The sequence below is a fragment of the Halyomorpha halys genome, unplaced genomic scaffold, assembly GCF_000696795.3.
Source record: "Halyomorpha halys isolate HHAL.00 unplaced genomic scaffold, Hhal_1.1 Scaffold940.1, whole genome shotgun sequence".
Classification (NCBI taxonomy): domain Eukaryota; kingdom Metazoa; phylum Arthropoda; class Insecta; order Hemiptera; family Pentatomidae; genus Halyomorpha; species Halyomorpha halys.
In genome coordinates, this window is record NW_027114279.1 from 72,239 (window position 1) to 96,557 (window position 24,319).

Sequence of the window (24,319 nt, forward strand, 5' to 3'; positions counted from 1 at the left end):
TTGAGTAACCTCTAGTAAGTAGTGAAATCCACAATACTATTCAATTCAGTGGTGAAAAAAGCAAAGGGATACTATACAGTCTCTTGTACTTGTTTGTGACATAGGTAGGAAATCGTTTCTCTCACTTCCTGAAAGCAAATGAAGGTAACTAAATTAAGAGATCAGCTGTAGAAAAAAAGAGTAAGTGACAGCTCCACTACTATTAGAACAATTGAGATATATTTGAAATGTAACAATAAAAAAAAAAAACTAAAGAGGGGCTGGTACAGATATTGTACTTAATGAGAAATATTTTTATCCTCCAAAAAGTGTCCCATGACCATTTATTTCATGGTAGATGATTTTTACTTTTTTTTATATATATTATTGGATGTGATGATGATAAAAATCTATATGATTACTTTCAATACAATTTTAAATTGAAATTGTAAATTGTAACTCTTCCATCAGGGGCTGAAGAATCCAGATTTAGTAAAAAGAAATGCAGGAGGTGTCTAGGTGAGCAAAATGCTCAAATATGAAAAAAAGGATGTCACGTTAGGAGTGTACTGGTGAGAGAAAAAAAAAGATACAAAAAAAAAACAGAAAAATTATGTATTAGTAACTAATGTTTTGCCCTACTTGTAGTAATATAAATATAAATGAGGAGAATAATTATTAATAACAAGAGCAAATTATAGAATTGAAAATGTGCCACTGTAGTATTAATCAGTTAAAAGTACTCTATAGAAGTAGTAAAACATTAAAAAGATAAATTAAAAAGAAGGAAAGAGTGTAAAAATACATGAGGTGTAAGTATGGTACAATTACATATCAAGTGTTAATTGATAGATTAAGCTGTTGCTGTCTAATATTGATAGATAAAACTATCTCTAGTCTTCTTTTCCTGTTTTAAGCAAATATTTCAAAAGTAATATAGGACCATCGCTCTCTGAGGGTGGGTTTGGCCGGGAAGGATGGCCTTTTTTTAATATGAATCTTCTTGATTTTTATGAGAATTTGATTATGACTTTTAGTTTTTTTAAATAATTAAAGTCGAATTTATACTTTCTGAGAGAAGGCCTACAAAGAATTGTATTTCTTCATAACTGTATAGTCATTTTGATTTTTATCTATATATGAATATTTCTTCTTAAATTAAATATTTCATAATATATACTACTTTGGTATTTTATTTCCACATAATTTTAGCTTTGTGGCATTGAGGATCAGATAGCAAAAGAGATCAATGGATGATTTTTTGGTTATAGGAATTACTTTTGAAATAGATTTTCGAGTAAAATATTTAAGTAAGTTGTTTTTACTTACCACATTAACATAAATTACCACAGTTAATTTACTAAAGTTGTATAAATTAATATTATTTGACAGAAATTTTACTTTTTATAATTGTTCCCTGCAATTTTTTTCTCAATTTTTTTTTTTTTATTTCTTGTGACCATGAGCTAATTTAACATACACTTAAGTTTTGTCATTACTGGTTAGGTAGTTTATGAGAATAGTAGATTTTAAGATATAGTGAATGATAAAAAACATTTGCGAATAATGACCATTTTCGACCTAAAAGGTTTTAAATATGTAAATGAAGTGAAGTTGTGAAAACTTTTTTTTCAATCTGTTACTATAACACTATTATTGTATTAAGAAAGTAAAAATGACATTTTATGATAGTAAGAGGTATTTTCAGATTAGCCAATTTAGTAGTGTTACCACCAAGGTTACTCAGTTTATCAAAATCACTAATAATTCCTATTTCTTATTTATATTGTTAAAACAAAGTTAATCTATTCTTACAACCAAAATTGTATGCATTGATAATACCTATTATATGTTTATCTATACATATATTATTGTGTTGTTAGAACTTTCCACTGGAGAAACATACTGCATAGCATTATATGACTATGAAGCAACCTGCCCTGAAGAACTAAGTTTTTATGAAGGAGATGTAATCAAAGTGTTGAGAAAAGTAGTTCATGATGATGTCGATGATGGATGGTGGGAGGGTCAAAAAGATGATGAAATAGGACTTTTCCCTTCATTGGTAGTTGAAGAGTGTAGAGAAAATGGCGAGCCACTCACTCCAGAAGTAAATAATCTTAATATTATTCTAATCTAATAATTATATTTTAATACACATTTTAAAATATTGTATTTATTTTCAAGTTTTATGTGAATATTTAAACTTATTTTTAAGTAATCCTTTCTGCATAATGCCTTGCATTTTTTTCTAAAACATAAAATTGAAGTAGTTTTAAGAAGTTGAAAAGTTTTCAGGCTTCATAATAGGAATCTAAAATCATTTAAAACAATTAACTTCCCCATAACTCTTCAATCTTGAACAAAAATTTAGGTTTTTAATCAGATTAGTTTACTTTTTTATGTGTATTTACCTAAATGTAGAAAGTATTCAGCGAATGAAAAAAATGATAGATAATCTTTCCATGTATTAGTATCAAACAATAAAGTATATTATGGCAGAATGTTGATGTTTTGTAAACAGTTTAAGTTTTTACTCCATATCACAGCTGTTGAAGAATGGTGTTGTAATTGGAGGATTAAAATAAATCCTGTCAAAACACCTTTACCCTTTGTCATAAACCTACCAACTGCCCTACAGTCTCCTTTAATAATGTTGATCTTACCCCTGTCAAACAGATCCCGTATCTTGGACTACATCTGGACAAACGACTAGCCTGGAATCCTCAACAAGACTGAAAAGACAGGAAACTGCATGCCGATTTCGACTGTTACAGCACTTACTGGACAAACATTCTAGACTTACCAATTCATTACAAAATATTAATCTACATGACTGTAATAAGGCCAATCTGGACATATGAAGTTGAGCTTTGGGGCTCCACTAAACCTTTGAATTCCTCTCGTATTCAATCATTGCAATCCAAAATCCTTTGTAAAATCCTTAATGCACCTTACTTTGTCACAAATAAAATCATACATGAATACCTTAATGTTCCCTGTGTAACCAATCTAGCCCGAACCAGATATCATTTCTTCCATTACGAACTCCCTACCCATCCAAACCCACTAGTTTCTAACCTTGCTTCTTCTTCCATTTCTGACAATCCTTTGAGGCACCCGAAAAGAAGATGGCCATGAGACCTGCTAATGTAAAACATCATTAGAGTGCTACCAATGGGTAGTTTCTCTACAAGCCAGTAACTCTTCAATTTAACTGAGATCAAATTTACTAAATGTATTATTATGTAAAGTTGTAAATAGCAATAAATAAATAAATAAATTTTTAAAAAAGTTTTTACTGCATGATTTTGCACATTGCATTTTTTTTACTGCACAAAATTCCGGTCTCTAGTCATTGTAAAGACTTAAGTTTAAAAGAATTTCTAATAAAATTGTTACTAATCAGTATGAACAAGATATATTTTAATATAATAATAATTTTATTTTATTAACAGGGAGATGATACTCCTCCTGGATCAGCACCACCTGTTTTTACACCACCTGAAATACCGACATTCATGCTTGCTCCCCAAGCTGTTATCATTACTCAACCAACACCATTAGTAGAAAGTAATCCTATAGTTGGTGAGTTTAATATTTTAGCAAGTGAAACTTGATCTTCCATAATAATATTTAAATAAAAAAGAATTACTTTTTTGTTTTTACAAGACTAATTTTATCCATAAATGTGAAGTTTGAAAAAATATGAAGTATTGTCATGAATCTTTATACCATTTAAGTAGTATATAAATAGAATAAAAATATTATTGAACATGTTTTATCAGGCAACAGCACGTCTGAATCCGGATTTTCAATAGAGTTAACAAAAGGCCAACAAAAGCATTATGATACACAATTTGAAGAAGTGCAAATATCTGTTAGTGGTAAGCATGAACATTTTCTTTAAAAAAATGTGAATCATATATTTATTTTCTTGAAATATTTTTAACTTTTAGTTTTTTAAATATCTTTTCAGCAAAGAAAAACTTTTTGCAGTGTAAAGTGTTTCATAGAAAATATTTAACCAAAAACAGAAATAAATTTGTTTAGTTGGAGTTTTGATATTTTAATCACATAACAATAATATATAATTTACCTTTGAATTGGCCATTAGTAAATCTTCATATAATCAAACAATTGATTATCATTTTGCATAATTTCCCCTTAACATTTAATTTTTTTCTGTAATTGAATATTAATTCGGAAAGATTCAAGTATGTCAGTCATGTACTTTATTCCCTGCTATCACCAAAAGATGTGGAACAAGTATCAACCACTTTTATTACCCTACTATGATGTAGTAACATGGAGAGTAATGTGTTTAGACTGTCCATTTTAGATATATAAGATCTTTTTAGAGAATGTGATATAGTGATGCTTTCACTATCAATTTCCCTGGTATTAATACAGTCGACGTTAAACCTCTGTTTTAGGATAGAACTGTCCACTAACATTTAATAAAAAAATGGATTGCAAAAATTTGAAAACATTAAAATAAGATCATTTAATTTAAAAACCTGACTATTCAAATAACATTATCTGTCTTATGGGCCAGAATGCATATAAATATCTATTTAAACTCATGATGGATTGTTAGTGATGTTGATGTCTTTAAATATTGAAACTTGGTATAATAGTAGGGCACCTTTGTTAGAGCTCCTTGCATGCATTGTACATCTATGCCAGAACAGGATGCCACTAGCAAACAGACCTCAGAAAAAGGAAACAACATGGTTGTCCCTTGGTCTGAAGCAATGTTGCCATTAACAATGGTGCTTTATTCATAAATTTATATACAAATTTCTTAGGTCACAAACAAAGAATTTTAACCACAAATAAATAATAAAACTTATTTTCTACAACACTCTGACGAGGATGCCTGATTTGGTTCATTGGCATTGGAGGTCAGAACATTAAAAAATAAAAATAACAAAATCAATTTTACTGTTCGAGAGATAATTTTGGAACAGATAAACCATTGGCCCAATAATTTTTTTTTTTACTGGAATAGTTCTGAAACACTTAGAATTGTTGAAAACTACACATTCAAAATTAGACCGATTACAATGCTCTTCTATCTATGTGAAAAGGAAATTATAATTAGAAAAATAACAAATTTTTAAAACTAGTATCTGTTTTTTAAATGTATAAAATATTTTATTATAATACTTCTTTTAAATGTAAATAACCATATCCTATTTTTTCCTTTGCTGTCTCCAGTAACTGGTGATGAACCTGAAGTAAGTATTAGTTCCTACATTATCATAAATCTTTTAATGTAAGATGACAAAAAAAAAATTTTTTTTATGTAAACTTTAATGTAAATGTTTTTAATTGATAAATGTGTTCAGTTTATTAAAGTTCACAAATTATTAATTATTTATTAAAATTAACATTTTATTAAAGTTAACACTTTTATTAAATTTCATACCATATGAAATCGTGCATGGCATGAACCTCTATGTCTCAAATTTCCATGATTTTTTGTGTATTAGTAGTACTAAATATGACAAATATATTTTTTACATGAGTACTTTTTTAATATTGAGTTTTGAAAATTGCAAAAGTATCGTAACTTCATAAAATTTTGATTTATATTTACAACTGATTGAACTGGAGAGATGTTTGATAGATCATTGTAAAGCATATTGGGTATGCTTTCATATGATATGTGTGAACAGAACGACCTCAAAGCAAAAACATTAATTTTACTTGAATTGAATGTAATATTAAATTTTTGAAATCTCAAAAAAAAAAAAAAAAAAAACATTATCCTATTATTTTACCATTTTCACTTAGGTCTTGGTACATTTTAAATTTTTTTTAAAGCTGACTTGATGTTGATTTGTTCTCATTTGTAATTTATAGACTGTTACCTGTTTTGTATAGCAAGAACTTAACTCTAATTATTTTGTGCAAGTTGGTACTTAAATGAAAGAAGTCATATTAAAATATAAAAAACACTATTTTATTTATTTTTTCAAAAAGCAATATTTTGGCATAATAATACTAAAAATTGGATGGTTATTTTGTCAATTATACAATTATCAATTATATAAATATCAATTATAAACAAAATTGGATGGTTATTTTGTCAATTATACAATAATCAATCATTTATTTTCCTGAGATAATTTGCTTCATATAAAAAAAAAAAATTATCTAATAATAGTCAAAATTTGAACTGGAACCGCCCGTAGCTCAGTGGTTAAGAGACAGTCATACCAATTTGATTTCTAGTGGCAGTGCCAGTTCGAATCTGGCCAGGGGCATAGACATTTTTCATTGAGTGGCGATCCCACAAAATGAAAAACTTTAACTCCCAACCATGGTTAGGCAGTATAGGACTCCAATGAGAGTCTTGGCCAAAAAAATTAAACTGATTAGGTCACTATTTCATGTTAAATAATCAATAGTAGCATTTATCAAACATCTAAATAATATTTATTTCTGATCCTATCATTTCTCCATCTTGAATTTGGGTATCAATTTAACCAATATAAGCACCAATAACATACACTTAAAAAATGGTCATTTGAGATTTTTAATTTCAAAATTGAAAATTGTGAATACAAGTAACCTTAGTAGTCATATTAAATCTTAAATGAAAGGACATGTAATATGTTTTTAAATCAGCTCCTTGAAGGTATTTTATTTCACATTACCAGTAATAAACAAACGTTTGTTAGAAAACAGCCTAAGGCCTTGAAAAAACGTAGCCAGGAACTAATGTCTTCATAAGTATTTCAATTCCGAAGCATGGTTGATTTTGAAATAGGTAATCATTAATGATATAGTACAGTTATTCCATGCCTCCACTTCAAAATTCAAATTCTACTTTAATAAATAATTAAAAAATTTATAATTTATAATATTTTCTATTTTAATCAATCATATTTTATTAATGTTGACTCCAAAACTGATGTTTTATTACATAGTACACAACTAGATTACAAAATATTGTTAATAAACAATAAATTTATTTTTAAAACTAAAATTTTGTTGTTAATAATTACTTTCACTACAAAAATGTCTCGGGTATGACAACTTTTGATAGAACAAACTTTAGATTTTAAATTAGTTCCTTTTATTTATGAAATATGTGTATAAATATATACTATAATATATATAATGTTTTTACAAATAATTGCTTAGGCTGAGCAAGAAGAAGAATCAAAAGAAAAATCTCCTGAATTCGGCTTGTCAACATGTTCAGTTGTGATCACAGCTGCAACACCAATGATTGAAGAAGCAGAGAAGCCCTTTCCTCCTTCAGAAGAGGAGGAGCAAGAGGAGGTACCTGAAACAGCAGAAAAAGAAGTGGCTGAGGAGGAACCACCAACATATAGCCAGGCAATAGCTCCAGAGCGAGAAGAGGATGACCAACCTGCAGATTCAGCCCCGTTTCCTATCAGCAGTAGCACTGGTAGTGAAGAAGATACCTACACAGGCCCTAGCACAGCAGAGAACTCTCATTCTGATAAAAGGAAAAGTGAGATTCCAGATGAGCTTGAACCGCATCAACTAGCAAGGCTACAAGATCTTAAAGAATCTGATGCGTGAAAAATATATGTCAATTCTTGTATTTTGACTGAAAATAAAACCCAATCAAAATATGAATTTGTAAAATAAGTAAGTCCTATTTGTATACTTGTGAAAGAAAAAAAAATCAATTTATTTCAATTGAATGCAGAAGGTATTTCTTGAATTCCAATACAAACAATATATCACAGTGTTTTTAATAAGCAATAGTTTTACAGCTAGTATTTTCCCTCTTAAAATTTAGTAACACCATTAAAATGAGGTGTGATTAATGTTTCTTGGTACATCAAAAAAAGAAAAATATGCTTAGTTAAAAAATGTTTTAAGGGTTAGAACAGATAAAATTAAATACAAATAAACTTGAAGATGAAGAGGTAACAATTATTTACTTGATAATTACTCATCTGTTTTTATGTATTAGACCATTATGAAAAGAATATTATAAATGTTAAATCTTTTTTTCCTAGTCCTTCAGACAGATTGTAGCTATCTGGGAAACAAAACAGGTTGTTTTTAAATTTTCTTTTCTTTACTTTTATAGTTAAAAAATCAAATACAAGCAATAATTAGACAAACTTTATAAAATCTATAAAATAATTAGGCAGATTATTTTTTTTTTTTTTATTATAGACCTTCAATAAGTTCAGGCAATACAAAAGAATAAAATTTTATATTGATGAAAGTAAGGAATTAAGAATTCCTCCTGTATTCAATTATAACTACATCGATTTACAACTCACAAAATACTCAGTAACTGCAATAATTTTTTTCAATTAATATTTATTGATATATCTGTATGTATAGTTATGTAAAAATCATGTATAGGAAAAAATTTATTTATATGTAAACATAGGAGCAATATCCTCTTGTTTTTTGTTAATGTATAGATGATGCATTATAAATAAGAAATAGTTTATTTGTTAAATTTATCTTATTTCATGTAAAAATGTAAAATTTGTTTTCACTTAAATTTGTTAGAATTGCTAATGGCAGCTTCAATATATACTATTGTATAAAGTTGGTTGTATAATATTTGTAATTGTAATGTTTCCCTGCCTTCAAAGCACAATACAATCCATTATTGGACTGTGTATTCAATGTTGATTAAATAATCTTTGGTTCGATGGAGAGCTTTATAACAAAGTTAATTACAATACTAACTTAAAATTAGTATATAATCAAGATGTTTATAGCACAAATTTATGACATTCAGGATAGCGCTTTTAGAGATGAGATAAGAGCTAAGTATCCAATAATAAATCTCATAATTTATTCTTCAATAATAAACTAACTAATTATAAACAAGAAAACTGAGCAATGGAAACTGTTTTATTTCAAGAACTTATTCATTAGCATTAGCAAATAATGATCTGGGTAAATAAAAAAGTAAATAAGAAAAGAAATATGAAAAATATTAGTTTTCTTGATCATTTTTTGATGATTAAAAGAACTTTAAGGAGTTGAAGATTTGAAATTAAAAAATATGTATACATACTTTTTCTGGTAGAGTAACTCTATATCAAATATTATAAATTTTCTTCATAAATACTCACAAGAGTTTTATTACTTATTAAAAATGTTATCCCTTCTTTCAACTAAGGTAACAGTTTAGTTCTTCACTGTGTTCCCTTTCTAACATCACTTTCTATACCTTTCAAAATATAATGTAATACTCATATAAATTGTTTATTTACAAAGATTTGTATTATTTTATGAAAGTTAGTATACAAATTTTCTTCACCACCAAAGAATAAAAATGAAATTATTAAAAAATGATCTCATTCAATTTATTTTTATATTTTAATGACATAATTAATTTATGGCAATTCGAATTAAGGTCAATTGACCAGCTTAAGAATTACAATCTTAAATTGGGAAGGGAATGTGAGATATGAAGTTGCTGATCTGAAATTCATTTTCTCCATTTATTCATTCTAAATAAAAACATTCACTTTGGAAAAAAGATACATCTTGAAAACACCTTTAAAAGTTGTTAAACATGTTTCATGAAGTAAAAATAATTATAAAATTGAACTCACATATACAATATGGAACTAATGATTTTTGTTAAGTGTTTTGTGATCTATAAAGATAATTTTTTCAGAATTTTCATTTCCCAACCAAAATCAAAAGCTCTATCTTAATCAACTAGTATTATTGAAGAAAGTTTTGACTTGGTTTTTGTTAGGAATTGAAGAAATTATTGATGTAGTTGATGAACACTGTGTTCCCAAAATATCGGTTGGTTTCTTGTAGTATATCTGGATTCAATTATGTTATTGTTTATGAAAATGAGACATAGGATGTGATCCAAGGTTTCTTATGGGTCTAAGGGCACAGTAATATAGATGAACTGAAATGGAGCATTGTGTTATTATAAGTGTTTTCTGTCCTTTTTTAAGTTGTCAGAGGATCTACTACCAGCGATAACCTATTCTATAAAACTGATTTAAAAAGAAAAAAAAGAAAAATATATTGAATCAACAATAATGGGTTGTCAAAATGTAGGATAAATGTGTAATTTATTTTCAGTTTGTATTATATTCGATATCTTTGTGAGAAATGCCAGTATTAGAAATACATAAGCCCAACTAATTCTCAAGCCCAGGATAGAACAGTTTAACCATTAATGTTAAAAGAATGAAGAAAAAAAGATCATAATATGGTATACTGAAATTTTTGAGCTATCCATAATTTCAGTAATTAATTATGGAAATTTGTATTTTATCTTAGGTTATTTCATTTCAATCCTTCAACTCTGTAATTTTTTTTTTAATTAAACCTTTTGCTTTCATAATATTCTAATGAACCAGAATTTGATTATTTTTATTTTTAAATACTTTTTGATGTCAGTACTAGTTTACGAGTACTTTATAGCATATGCTTGAAAAACCTTCTTTTTCATAATGTTAGATGAGTGGTGCCTTTTCAAGTAACAGATAAACATCCTGTTACTAATTCCTCTTTCTTGATTTGCAGAAGTATTTAATAAAAGCAGTACTAATAATATATCATTAAAAAACATATATAATGATTATTTCAGATATGTGTAATACATATTAAATTTTATAGAAATATAATTATGTGAAAGAAAAAACAAGCTGCTTTCATTAAATTACTTTTCTGCAACACAGGTGATCCTGTTGTTTCTAAATACAAAATTTAATGCCAAAACTATGTACATTTATAAATATGTATTTCTTGTAGTACAATCATTCATTACATGTATCAGCCCTGCCTTATGAATGTTCACATTTCTTATTGTCTATTTAATTTTTTGGAAAAAAATAAAAAAAAAAAAAAAAAAAAAAGCCTAATTATATAACGTGTATAATAATTTCTCTTCGTATTCATTTCTTATACTTTGTAAAAAAAAAAAAATTGAAAAGAAAAATTTTAAATATAAAAAAAGATATGATGGAAGATAGATTTACTGTTGGAATCGCTAATAAGATGTACTGAAATGAATTATATTCAAGACTAGCGTTGATGTAATGATATTTAAACTATTTTATGTTAAATTAATTTGCCATTATATTTATGTAGTTACTTGTGAGATTATTATTAATTGGTTAGAAATGTTCTTTGCATTAAAATTTTTAATATGTTTATATTTTAAAATAAAAAAGTAAGTGTTGTTTATTTATGCTTTAATGAAAGAACATTTAGAAGTTATTTCCAGTGACAATAGTTAAAAGACATGTCCAATAAATGCTGTACTAATTACTATTATTATGTGTATATACATATATATATTTGAAGGAAAAATTAATTGGAAAAAAAAAGAATGTATATTAGATCTAATCTTCTTCTTTACTTCCCTAATGCAAAAACAAAAAAAAAAAAAAAAGATTAAATTTTTTATATAGGTAAGTGAAAGTAAAAATATAATTTTTGAAGAAAAGTTTATTGTAAGATGGCTTTTGAAAGCATCTCAACAATAGTATCAATAAGTGTGATATTTATGCCAGTTGTCAAGGTATTTCAAGATAAAACAAGTCATTTTATTCAATTGCTAATTTGAAATATTTTACATACAATTACACAATTATGTAATCCACAGGTCTGTAACATAATGATAATATAATCATCATTTGTATATGTTTTGTATCATATCATGCATTTATACTCTACTTATTTATTTGAATGGAAACAGGTTATGCAACAAAAATTAAAAAAAGATTAATTAGTTGTAAAGACTAAAATTAATGACACATAAATACTGTTATGGATCCCTCAGATCTACCTGTACAATACTGTGGATTAATGAAACATTTAAAATAAGTCATTAAAAATAAATTATTAATTTACAAGTTAAGAAATTCAGAGGCCATAAAATTTCTTAACTACAGGAAAGAGCCTGTTTATATATATAATTTTTGGCTCTACAGATCTTGTAGATCTTTTGCCACCTAAACCAGCCTTCTCCACGCCTGCCTATCTTGAGCAACTGCTTTCCAGTTTGCTGCATGCATCTTTGTTGATTCTGTCTATCCATCTGATTTTTGGCCTCCCACATGGTCTCTTGCCTACTATACTGGCATTCATTGCTATGTAGAGATGTTTTGATGGATTACTTCAAGCCATATGTCTTGCCCATCTTAACGTCCTTGCCTTTATATCCTGAGAATTTGACTGACATCTGCAAGCAGTTCATTGTTAGTTTTTCTCCTCCTTGTGTTAAGACTCTGATCCCAGATCGCTTCTGTAATGTTAGGGAGTACTTTGTGTTCAAATCTCTCGATTCTGCTTTCTAGAATACCTCTGCCCAGATCTCGCAGCCATGGATCATGGATTATATCATTGATTTTTTTAGATTTTTTTGGATTTCTGAATTATTGAAAGAGAGCAAAAAGTCATGTTCACGCTTCTTATATGCTGCTCTATCTCAGTCTGTTGATGATTTATTAATTTTATTGTGGAGCCAAGGTATTTGAAACTGTCTACTTTCGGAAAGAATTTGCCGTCCACACATGTCGTTAGGGTGAATTTTTTGGCTTACAATCATATATTTTGTTTTATCTTCATTTACTTGCAAGCCGATTTTCTCTGCTTCTCTTAATAGAGTCTTTCCATGTCATCTTGGTTACTTCCTAGGACTGTAATATTTTCCGCGTACGCCAGGACCTCACGTTTCATTCTGACTTTCTCCCCACCATTTTTGCATGATGTTTTTCTAATCACTTTTTCTAGAACTAGGATGAACAGCATTAATGAAAGTCCATCTCCTTGCCTCAGACCTGTTCTGACTTCAAAGGCTTCAGATACTTTCCCTTGTATCAGGACTCTTCATTTCAACAAAGTCTTATTCTTCAATGTATAAATGTGTACTATTAATGTGTTACAGTTACTACTTGATTTCATTCCACTATTGAAGTTATGAAGTTCATGTTTTATTCAACATATCTTACTTTTTTTTTCTAGTGGTTTTCATGTTCTTAATTTTATCACAATAAAGAACAAGAGCTGTATGATGCCCAGTTTTGAGAGATATGAATGTGATTCGCAGATAGGTGGGCCTAAATGAATATAGTTGAATTGTTTAAAGCTAAATGTTAGTGCTTCCTAAGTATTATTTAATATAATAAGATAAATTAAATAATAATTAGGAAGCACTAACATTTAGCTTTAAACAATTGGAATATTTAAATCAGTCATGAAATATTTAGATTCATTTTATGATGGACTTCCATTTTGTAAGGTCATCTCCATTATGTTTTAGTAAATGTCTATTTGAAATTAGTGACAGCTTTATCCATTCCAATAACTAATTAAGATATTTTTATGTGACATTTATACATGTTTTTTAAATAATTGCAAAACAGAATAAGTCATCGAGTTTTCTTATCAAAATTATTATATTATCAAATTTGGAGGTAAAACATTTAATATAATTAGCGTCAAAAACTAAACTGGTGCTAAGGTAAATAACAAATTTTCAGGCCCCAGATAACCAGCTACTACGTATATAAAAATAGGTAGTCGTGGATATTCTGAGGTATAAGTCCCCTGTCTGAATACAGAACCAACTACTTAAAAGTAGGTTGGTGATGATTCAATAGAGGGCAATGCAGCAAGCCACTGGATTATATCGGACTATGTCTCATGAAGCAGAGCAGGTCTCAGCTGATTATGGTGATAGGGATTCCTCTCGATGTCTTGCAAAAAGAAATGTTGAAACATACATACATGAAAAAAGGCTTAGCAGGTCTGCCAGAAAATTTCTATGTGAGCATAGGAGAAGAAAAACCATCCCAGGAAAAGGATCCCAGGAAAAGAAAAACCATTGTCCAGAAGGAAACAATAGAAGAGTGGATCCTGCGTTGGGTGACAACCCAAACTGATCTTGCATGGGCAAGTATTATCCCATAATAGGGTTACATTTAGAAGCAAAGTGTATCAAGCCAAACATCTGGCCATGGGATGAACATCAATCCCTATGCCCTAACTGCAGCATGCCAGAAGTTGCTAAGCACATACCTAATATCTGCAAAGGCTTTGAGGAACTAAGGACTAAAATACTGAGGAAACTATATATCTTCCTCGCAGAAAATGATTTCCTTTAACTGCTCACTGATCAAAGCTATTTGTATAGAAAAGATTTTTTGTAAGAATAGAAAAGTTCATTAAGCCTACTAACTACAACCTAGGGCGAAGGGGGTCAGTTCCTCAGGCAGAAGAAGTAGAAATATACAGGATTTTAGAGAAGAATGAGAAGAAAAATAAAAAATTGAATTGGCAGCAATTTATTGTTAAGAATACATGTGTAATTGCAAACGTTTGTGTTGCCCACAAGTCAGGGTAAGGTGGAAATAAATAGTTAACTAAGTAATAGCTGCAGCATAGAGTTGTTAATGAATCATAAAATATCTGTAAAATTAGTAACGATTAAAGAGTCTGTAAATTCAAAGTCAAAAGTATTCGCACACCTACTTTAAATCAAATAAAATACAAAATATTGCTATTATTTGCAACAAGCAATACAGATAAATAAAACCTTTTAATACTGTATCAAACCTTTGAAAAAAACAACATATTTTTGATAATATAAACTGTATATATTATTGGATTATTAATAAATTAATCAAAATAATACATTAAGAATGTAAGTGCGGAATCTTTTCACGAATGTGAGGGTTTGATTTAAAAAATTTACGTGATCTACAGCATATTTATATACGTTTGTACATACATGTATTTGTAAATATAAGCCACTCCTGCTGTAACATTGTAGCGTTAAAAATATCAAAAAGTGGGAAAAATTACGTGATGTGCTACATAGGAAGTATTTGTTGGACCTTTTTATCCAGGTTCCTTGAAAATTTAATTTGTCTGTTTTCTGTGAGATTTTTATTTATCTGAAATACAAAATTAAAAAATATTCTAGTAATACTGACTTAGTTTACTGTCAGTGTACAGTCTTAAGACTTTATTGATAAATAATTCAGAAAAATATTTCAATATTTCGGAAATTTTCCACTATCAGCTGAGCTCGTACTATGGGTATCATGTTTACATCGGGCCAAATCTCGCTCATTATTTCAATTATTGTTTTTGTCAGTAATAATAATACATGGATTAATGTTGATTATGAAATCATGATGTTATCAAAGAAAAATAACATATTACTTATAAGTTAGGCTACGTACTCAAATTACGATAAAATTAGTTGATATTATTTATTTGCGGAGATGTTCGGAGGGGCGATCAGCAAAGGTAAAAAATAAGCAAAAACTATTTAATTCTGCCGATGATACGACCTGGATTTCTGGCCTTCATCAAGGCTGAAAACAAAACGAGAAAATAACCTTTATTCAGAGAAAAATAAAATAATACCGAACAAACTTGGAAATATATATGACAATAAATGAAGTAGATTGTGGTTGATACTAATAGAAGATAAAATATAATATTGTTAAGGTAAGGCTCATACAAAATAAATGATAAATAAAATAATTAAAATCATACAGTGCTCATTTTAATACAGAAATAAACATAATGAAAGGTGCGGAAGAAAATGTAATTAATGAGTAATTGAAATTAGCACAATGAAAAATAACGAAGTAACGATTAAAAATATAAATAGTATAAAAATAATTTAAATTACCATGATGAAATGGCAGCACCCCCGATCGTTTCCGTATATCTATCAATCTACCATTAACTATTAACGCCTCGATATTATTTATTATATACTTTTTTATAACTCTTATCGGGACCCTCTACAACCGGGGATTTTGTTCTCTCTGTTTTTTTCTGACGGCAGACCTGCCTTCGACGATTGCATATGTTATATACTAATTTTTTCTAAAATGTCTGGCTTTTCAATGATATAATATACACTTATATCACTACTCTCATTTCCGATAGACACCCTCGGATGTTTACCCATAATTTTATTGCTAGTTAACTTTTAAGCTGTTAATTCATTATCAAGCTTAACAACTTTCCACTAGTTCGATCCCATTGTTTTAAGTACTTTTAGAGGCTACTAGCTTTTCTCTTGTTTAATCTCCTGTATTCTTCATTTTATTCATCTTTCTCGGGGCAAAATACTTCATTTTTTAACATGAATTAGTAAATTGCACTACGTATGCCTTACAGAAATCAAATTAAGTACAACCTTTTTCTACCGTTGGTATTTGAAGGTACCAAGTTTAGTTGAGGTTTGATCTGTCCATTCTGTGAGAATTCTACTAACATATTTTGAGGTGAGAGGCGTACCAGAAGGCCTCGACAATGCGTGTTTTTTTCGATCCCTCTAAAACAGAAAACAAAAACATGAATTAGTAAGTTGTATTACATGTTTGTTACATAAATCAGATGAGATACAACCTTTTTCTACCGTTGGCACTTGAAGGTATACAGTGAGATACCTTGGTGAGGGTTGATGAATCCATTCTGTAAGAATACTATTTTTCCAAATATTTGGAGTTGAGGGGTCTCCGCGTGTTGTTTGAAACAAAGAAGAACAAATAAAACAGTTAGTAATTAAAGACGAAAGATAATTAGAAAATAATAATAATAATTAGAAGTAGAAAATAGTAGGGGAAAGGGAGGGGAACAAGAGAAGAGAGGAGTTAGAGGATGATGTTTATAGGGTTTTGGGGGTCCTTCTTGCCCTGACACCTCCCAGGAAGGGGAGAAGGGCGATTGGACGGAAAAGTGGGTTGAAGGAAGCAGGGAGACTGTCATAGAAATTGATGTGTCTCCGTGTTATGTTGAAGGTAAGTATTTTTTTTTTTTTAAGGCAAATTTGAATAATGCGTGTTTAATTTAGGTAAGGTAGTTGATTAGAAGAGGAATAAATAGGATGAGACTCAAGGGATGACGCCGCCTGTAAAAACTTACTTTTTTTGTGATTCAGTATATTCTTTTTGGTAAACTTTATTTATTAAATCAACATATTTATATTTATAATACTGTTTACATGTCTATATAAAACATAAAATTATTTGCATTTTACTGAATAAATGAACACAATAAATGGCTAGAGAAAACATAGGTGGTGCTCCAAGGTGGAACGAACTGAAGCACTTCGTCTAGGCGGGAAGCGATAGTGGTGTTCCTACTGGCGATCCTTGATAGTTAGCGTCGTTACAAATGCAATTATGTTTTTATAGCCTAATAATCATTACACTTGGGAATTACATTATATAAGAAATTCAAAGAGACAATTTCCCCTGGTTTGAACCTTTTTTTTTTTTCATTTTGCAGATTCACTATGACTACTTCTATTTATAGAATCATAAAAAAATTAAAACTCTTGCTGACAGATAGAAATGGTGGTGACATATGAACAACGCAGATCAAATAACTTTTATAACATCAATTAATGTTTTTATGCTACAGATTTCTCTTTATTCGTCTTATTTTGTCGTCATTGCTCCGCTTGTTAATAGCAATTACCCTTCTGAATACTGAGAAGTCCATGACCGCATCATCACGTTTCGACTCGTAACTATTCTGTCCTAAGAGGCACAGGACCACTTTTCATGGGCGTAGGCAGAGGGGAGCAAGGGAGAGCCGCGGCTCCCTCCTAGATTTTTGAAAAAAAAAATAAAGAAAATTGTGAACTTATTTGATAGATGATTTATTTTAGGGAACATGCTATAATCAGTAAAGTAACATTGTTGAATTGACATACAGATTACAAGATCACAACCACACCTCTGAAGGGACAAGATGGATATATGTAGATTCTTCGGTAAAAAAATGTAAGATTCAATTATATGTAATTGAAAGTTCAATGTAATTATTCGTCATATGCTAATCTCTAAAAATAATGAGGGGAACGAATAAAAAAGAACCTTTTTTAGATTCTATTTTTCCTATTGTAACTTACAGTTTGCCACTTTAATAATCACTGAATGTTTGTTGAAAATAAATTAAAGAAGGCAACCATCTAAGAAGAGGTGATTAATATTTTTGTCAGCAATGTCAGAAGGCTGGTGCTCTCATTGCAAAACTGTACATCAGCTCTTATATTTTTGTACTTATTTTTGTGTATTTATGTAAAATAATTACGTTCATGCTCGATTTTCAATAATTTATTGTGATAATAGCTAAAAAAAATTTAAAAAGTAATGAATGAATTATATGAAGTAGCAATGAAATGGTGAGGGTATATCTTGGAATGCCGAGTTATATATCTTTCTTTTACAAAATGTTTCCGAATGGAATATATATAAGTTATATTTACTGAGTGTGTAATATAAATCTTAATACCTAACTCTCTCTGTCAACAACACGAGAATGTATAAATATAGGATTCTAGGAAGAATAAAGAAGCCTGTTAGTTAAAACCGTGAGAGTATTTTCTTGTCCTTAGTTTCCTTTTTTTATTATTCTATTAACCCACTAACTCGTAACTGGTGCCGAAACCCGGGACCACGCATTACCAAACCAGTTCTACTTTAGAAAGAAGTTTTTTCTTTCTTTTTTTCGATTCTTTTTAGTTTATTTTTTTTTTCTGCACTCTGAGTTATGGCAATGAACGATATAGTAAGAGCGCCAGTGCTAAACGTATTCAACATATAGAATCCACTACCTCCAGAGGCAATCAACCCACCACCTCAGCAGGAGATTCCCCCACTATATGATGAGGCTCACCCAACGACCCTGGTGCGATCAAGGTCCGCACGGCAACAGCCTAAGACCTGAGAAAAGCTGTTTCCGATCTGAGGATCCGATTCACAGAGGATACGGGGGAATCGAGTCATTTCCCTAAAGGAGGTGATCGATTAATGGCTCGGATTGTAGCGGAGATGGGCGAAAACCTATTTGATAGTGGGGACGCCGAAGCGTTGAGGTTGCCTGTAGCGTGAAACGCAGCATCCTTTGTCAGATCCAAGCGGAGGAGGAGACACCCTGGAGCCTAATTAAAGCCAGCTTAAAGAAAGCATTTGTAGGAGGACGGTGGGTTCCGAAGGAAGATAGTTTAGGGATATGAGGAAACCCAAGCAGTCTAGTGGGCAGTATGCCGTAAAGCTATTAGGTTTAACCGCACCGCGGACAAGCTAAGCGAAATGATGGTGGCAGATCAAGTAGAGGGCCGAATGGAATTTTTATCAGGCACACTGAAGATTCAGCTAGCGAAATGACTGGGGAAAATGAAGGGCCTGCCGAGGGAGCGCTCCTTTGTGGAGTGCGCTCAGGAATTGATGGACTTAAGTGCCCGAGGAAGAGGAAGAGAAAGAGGAAGCCCGAATAGAAATGGACGAGTCGGGGTGGATGCAAGTTGAGTACAGGTGAAACAATGTCCCTATATATTTACGAGGAGAGAAGCGAACTCGGTGAACCGAGTAGAGAACGGAAAGTAGTGGCGCTCCAAAACATAGCGGTACGTGTACTAGGGTCGTGAAAGGAATTAGGCGGTTACTAGTGGCTCTTTTTTTTTTCAAATCTACTTTATTGATAAAAATATAAATACAATACGGATTAGTTTCCTTTTATGTTATTCTTTTAACCCGGTAACTCGTAACTTATATATATATATAATGTATATATGTGTGTAATGGGCTCTATGTAATGTGTGTAATCTGCTCCCCCTTGGTGAAATCCTGCCTACGGCTATGCGACATTATAATCCACTTGCTCCATTAGCCGTTCTAAACTCTACACCTTACCGATTATGCTTGATTTTTAAGGATCGATCAACAGAACTTCCTTATCGAATTTCATTCGGTACGTTTTTGTTTTACCGTTTTGGAATGACCATATCATAAGCTTTCAAATAATCTAAAATGTAGACTGCAATAACATATGGAGGATAATTATCATTGATTTATTATTTTTAATGTTTTAATTTTTTACTAACCTCTATAAATATTGTGTTGTTATTTTATATTCTTTTACAGTATGCAACAGTGCTAACTCTACTGAAGTAACTAATATACTACCGATATTAATTATACATAAAATGGCGCAGGAAAGCGCACCTAGAACCAAAGGATTCGTTAAAAGGTTTATACATTTAATTAAACTTTCAGCTAGAAATCTTAAGTTTATAAAGAATTGAAGGTTTATCTTCCACTTAGTTTTGCTGAAAACTAAAAATATTAAACTTGTCTCTATCACTTTTTGAGTCAATGGCCAGGTTGTGGTGTTCTCTTCTCCAAGTCCTGCCAGCCAACTGGGGGTGGAGCTAGTGTCAGGGTCTGGAAGAGGGGATTGGTTAAAAATTGGGGGGAGTCAAAGAACTTGACATGCCTCCGACCAATGAACTCGGGTACTGTGGGCAGGTCGAGTAATTGACAAAGCCCCGGAGGCTTCTTCTTCTTCCACGATGTTGTTCTTACTATCTTCCATAGAATGCTGTCCTGGAATGCCTGAAGGTAGCGGGGAGATGTAAATGAAGAGTGGTGCCCCGTAAAGAAGTGCCGTCCACAGAATAATTTTGTATATCTGCAGTTTCAACCGCAGAAAGAGCGTTGATGTCGTTGAAACGGTAAGACCGCCTTCTTAACGTCATTGTTTTTTGGTAGAGGTGAGTGGAGCTTGAGATGGTGGCCCAGCTTCATCCCCAGGTAAAGGATGGAGTTGGAGAGAGATATGATTGTGTCGGCAAGTTTAAGTGACTTCGGGAGCATTGATCGTTTGTGGTGTTGATGAACGAACACGGCGCAGTCTGTCTTTGCTGGGTTCATTGTAATGTTTAAATTTTCCAGCCGTTGAACCATATCTAAAAGGACTGCTACTACACGCTCTAGGACACGTTTGGAGTTCATACTGCTGCTGTAAATGGCGATGTCGTCGGCAAAGGCGGCGACTGAAGCTATTTTGTAATTTTCGATAACCATATCAGCAGTATAGACGGAAAATAGCACTGGTGGTTGGACTTCACCGTGGAGCACCCTACAGATCAGTGTTATGGAGCGGGATTGCTCATCTCCAACCCGTACCGAGATGGTCCTGTTGTTGAGGAACGATGTAATGACACTGTAGAGTTATTGCGGACCTTCGATGTCTATGAGCTTACGAAACAAAATGCCATGAGACAGAGAGTCGAATGCCTTTGTACAATCTATGAAGACCATGGCCGTAGCATGGTTCCGATTGAAGCCAGAGTTTACCCCACTCTGGAGCATCGGAAGCATAGCCATTGCTGGTAGTGCACAGCCAACGACTCGGCTTCCTCAGCAGGGCTCAGAAGGGGTTCCCTGTCATGATGCCATGGCGCCGTGACTCCATGATGAATGACTGAAGTGGTCGATGTAGTTGTCTTCTTCTTCCACGGTATGTCATGTTTGGAATCTCTTCCGCCTTCGACAAGGTTTGGTGGCCCCGAGTACTCCAATAGTAGCAAGACCTCGACACCCCCAGTAATCTATAATCTCTCGTGGGTAGTCACCTCAATAACAGGAGTGTCAGGATCAGAGGTAACTACTACGAGGTCGAGAGAAAAATCGAAAGGGATGTCCGCAGGGTTCGGTCCTAGGACCAGCTCTGTAGAAGCTAGTATTCGATGAGTTGCTGGGGAAACTAGGGAAAAAAGGGTTCCTTGTCACTGCCTACGTCGTCGACCTGGCAGTTATCGTGGCCAAGAACAGCAGATCCAGACTAAAGACAGAAGCGGAGAGGTGTGTCAGTCTCATAAGAGAGTAGTGCGTGAAGAGGAAGTTGAGTGATGAGCAACAGCCAAGACTCAGGCTATACGCATAAGAGGCTCCACGGACAGGGCTCCTCCCATCACCCTGGATCTCCAAAGAGAGAGTGGTGGAAAATGGATTAAGTAGGTTTACCCCCCCCCCCCCATATGCCTTTTGGGGCCTCAGGTTCCCTGCAATGATGACCATAGCTCTTGGGTATTCTGAAGTACGCATCCCCTGCGTGGAGCCGAAACCTCTCGCAGACACAGAAGGCCACCATACAGTGATTGGCTCTACTGAGGGTCACGAAGACATACATAACGGTGTCACATGAGGCGGTGCAGGTCCTGGCCGGAGCGATGCCTCAGGGAGGATGTCCTTAGATATGAATTAAAGAGGCAGGGACTAGAAGCGCTACCGGAGGAGCTCCGAGAGAGGATCAGTGAGACTCCAAATTTATGGAAGAAAATGCTGCGGAAGGACTTAATATAGGAGCGGAATGGACGGTGGGTAGCAAGTCAGAAGGGCGCTACTTTCAGAAAATTCTTCCCTACCGTCCATTCTAGATTGAATTGAAGGAAGAAGAGAATTATCCCTTCTTCAGGAAGTTCATTTACGGGAGGAAGGAGGTGGTGTGTCCAACTCATTTCACAATGGGAAGGGCTTGACCGTCCAAAATCGGCGAGCCAGCAGAAGAGGAAGAAGCTGTCCCAGATTGAGACCAAGAGGGCTGGACCAGTCTGGTAACTGCAAGAGGCACCCAGACGGATGTGCACCAGAAGGACCTACCGAACGGATGGAGTGGATAAGGTGCAGCCCCATCAGTAAGGCGCTCAACCTTACGCTGAGCATCACCTCAGTAAAAAATTGAATAATTAATATATAAAAGATTAAAAAAAAGTGTTGATCTTTGGGCGCAGTGGCATGCGCAAGGTTGATTGTCGAGGAGAAGCCTGTCCCGAAATGGCGGTAGGTATGTGTGCCTGGGTAAACTACCGTGAAGGTAGTATTCACCTATTGTCTTCCAGCTAGGTTTGCTGAGGTGTTATGCCATAGACTGTGTATGGCGTTGATGTTTCCCACAAGCCAGTGGTTTGTTTTTTCCCCACGGGTGTCTGTAAGCTGCCGTGGTTCAGGTACTGACCCTCTAGGATGTCGGTAAATTCCCGTGATGTTGGTGCATCAGCACTTGCATAGTGAGATGACTTATCCGAGCGTTCTGGATGTTGAGAGGTGGTGGCATTTTCTTCTAGTGTATATACATAACAACCGCTCTAGCGCTTGTATCTATGAAATTTTGAGCACATCCCACAAAAGAGCGCTCTCTCGGAAATTTCTACTTCTTTCCCAGCTCTTTTGTCAATTGAACTTTTTGTACCATAGATAGGAATTGCATTCGACCCTGTACCTGGACTGTTTCCATCATCTCTCCGAGTTCTCCAATTCTGTTGTAGCGTGCCAGGAGTTCCGCAGCTCACTGCCCTCTAGACTGTTTCGGTTTCTTTGTCTCTCGGATCATCATAAATATGTCTTCTTTTGGGGCCCATCGTCCTCCTCCGAACGCCTTCTTTAATTTTTCCTTGATAACTCTCCAAAGGATCTCTTCGTCCGCCTGAATCTGATTTAGGATGCTCCTCTTCACTCTGCAGACGACCGCTGCTTCTAATGCCTCTGCATCTTCGCTATCAATTAGATTCTCAATAGACTTCGCTTCAATTCGGCTTATTAGTCGGTCACCTCCTTTCATAAAAGGGTATTCATAATAATAAATAAATAATATAAAAGGGTAAGGGTAATCATAGTTGCTCAAGTGTTGTGGCGTGGGCTTGCGCTAGAAAAATTTCCGGTAGTGGGGCAAGTTTCGGGGATGGAGGAGTAACCACCATGGGAGGTGGGTTCTGGACCCCGTTATGATTTAAAGCCTTCAGGTTCAAGACCGCTTGTCTGATGAACTGAGAAAACTATGATATAAATTCTTCTTAAAAACAAATATTGCTACGGTATCCAAAGTCCCTGGGTTTCGGCACCAGAGAGAAATGACCAACTCGGTGACTACTCAAGCACTGTCCTTTATTATATAGACCAGCTCGTCTATATATATATATATATATATATAAGTAAAAGTAAAAATTTGATAATAATTAAAACTTTGTGCCTAGTTATTTCTATACAACTTATATTTAGTATAATATAAGCTACTCATTAATAGACTTCATGGAAATTAATAATTAATATAAATTTTATTATATATTAAACATAACTAGTAAAGAAAACGTGGAAGCCCTTTCTGCTTTTTTTGAGAAATACGCTGAAAAGAGGAAGTCCATCACGATCGGGAAGATGTTAGAGGTAGGTAGTATAAAATAACACTTTCTTCGTACATTATCTTTGGTCATATATATTCATTGTTCAGGTATTTGAAGATTTTGGCATTTTGCCCTTGGAGGATCCGAGGATGGTAGAATTCATGCAGTTTACTAGTGACAAGGGTGGTGTACTGACAAAAGAGGAATTTATCATGTAATCATATTTTTTTTTAATAATATAATATTTCTTAATTTTTTTAAGTTTTTAAGGGCCGGTTGATAAATTCAACAGCTAATGCAGTATTAGATTTAATCTAACATATTTCAGGACTCAATACAAGAATCACATAACCAATTTCAGTGTAGCATTGTAACATTTTCGAGTAGAATAAAGAAAGT

At 32.6% G+C, this 24,319-nt stretch overlaps 2 protein-coding genes across 4 annotated transcripts in view; both read left to right on the forward strand.

Moving 5' to 3' along the window:
* The window catches only part of nwk (nervous wreck), a gene marked incomplete at its 5' end in the record, with an annotated part of 75,816 nt that extends 64,540 nt beyond the window's left edge, over positions 1-11,276 (forward strand). The window contains 5 exon segments of the mRNA XM_067051482.1: positions 1,863-2,089; positions 3,438-3,567; positions 3,768-3,866; positions 5,203-5,222; positions 7,138-11,276. Of these exon segments, the coding sequence (XP_066907583.1) occupies positions 1,863-2,089; positions 3,438-3,567; positions 3,768-3,866; positions 5,203-5,222; positions 7,138-7,545 (884 nt within the window).
* An 8,534-nt stretch (positions 11,277-19,810) lies between these two features.
* Positions 19,811-24,319, forward strand: part of LOC106687270 (glutaminase liver isoform, mitochondrial) — a 23,610-nt gene continuing 19,101 nt past the window's right edge. For 2 of the 3 annotated variants that reach the window (XM_014431041.2, XM_014431044.2), the window contains exons 1-3: positions 19,811-19,989; positions 23,879-23,963; positions 24,028-24,134. In XM_014431041.2, coding sequence (XP_014286527.1) covers positions 19,946-19,989; positions 23,879-23,963; positions 24,028-24,134 — 236 coding nt within the window. In that variant the 5' untranslated portion in view covers positions 19,811-19,945. Of the gene's footprint in view, positions 19,990-23,878; positions 23,964-24,027; positions 24,135-24,319 lie in introns of those variants that run through there. The other variant, XM_014431042.2, reaches the window with a different exon arrangement.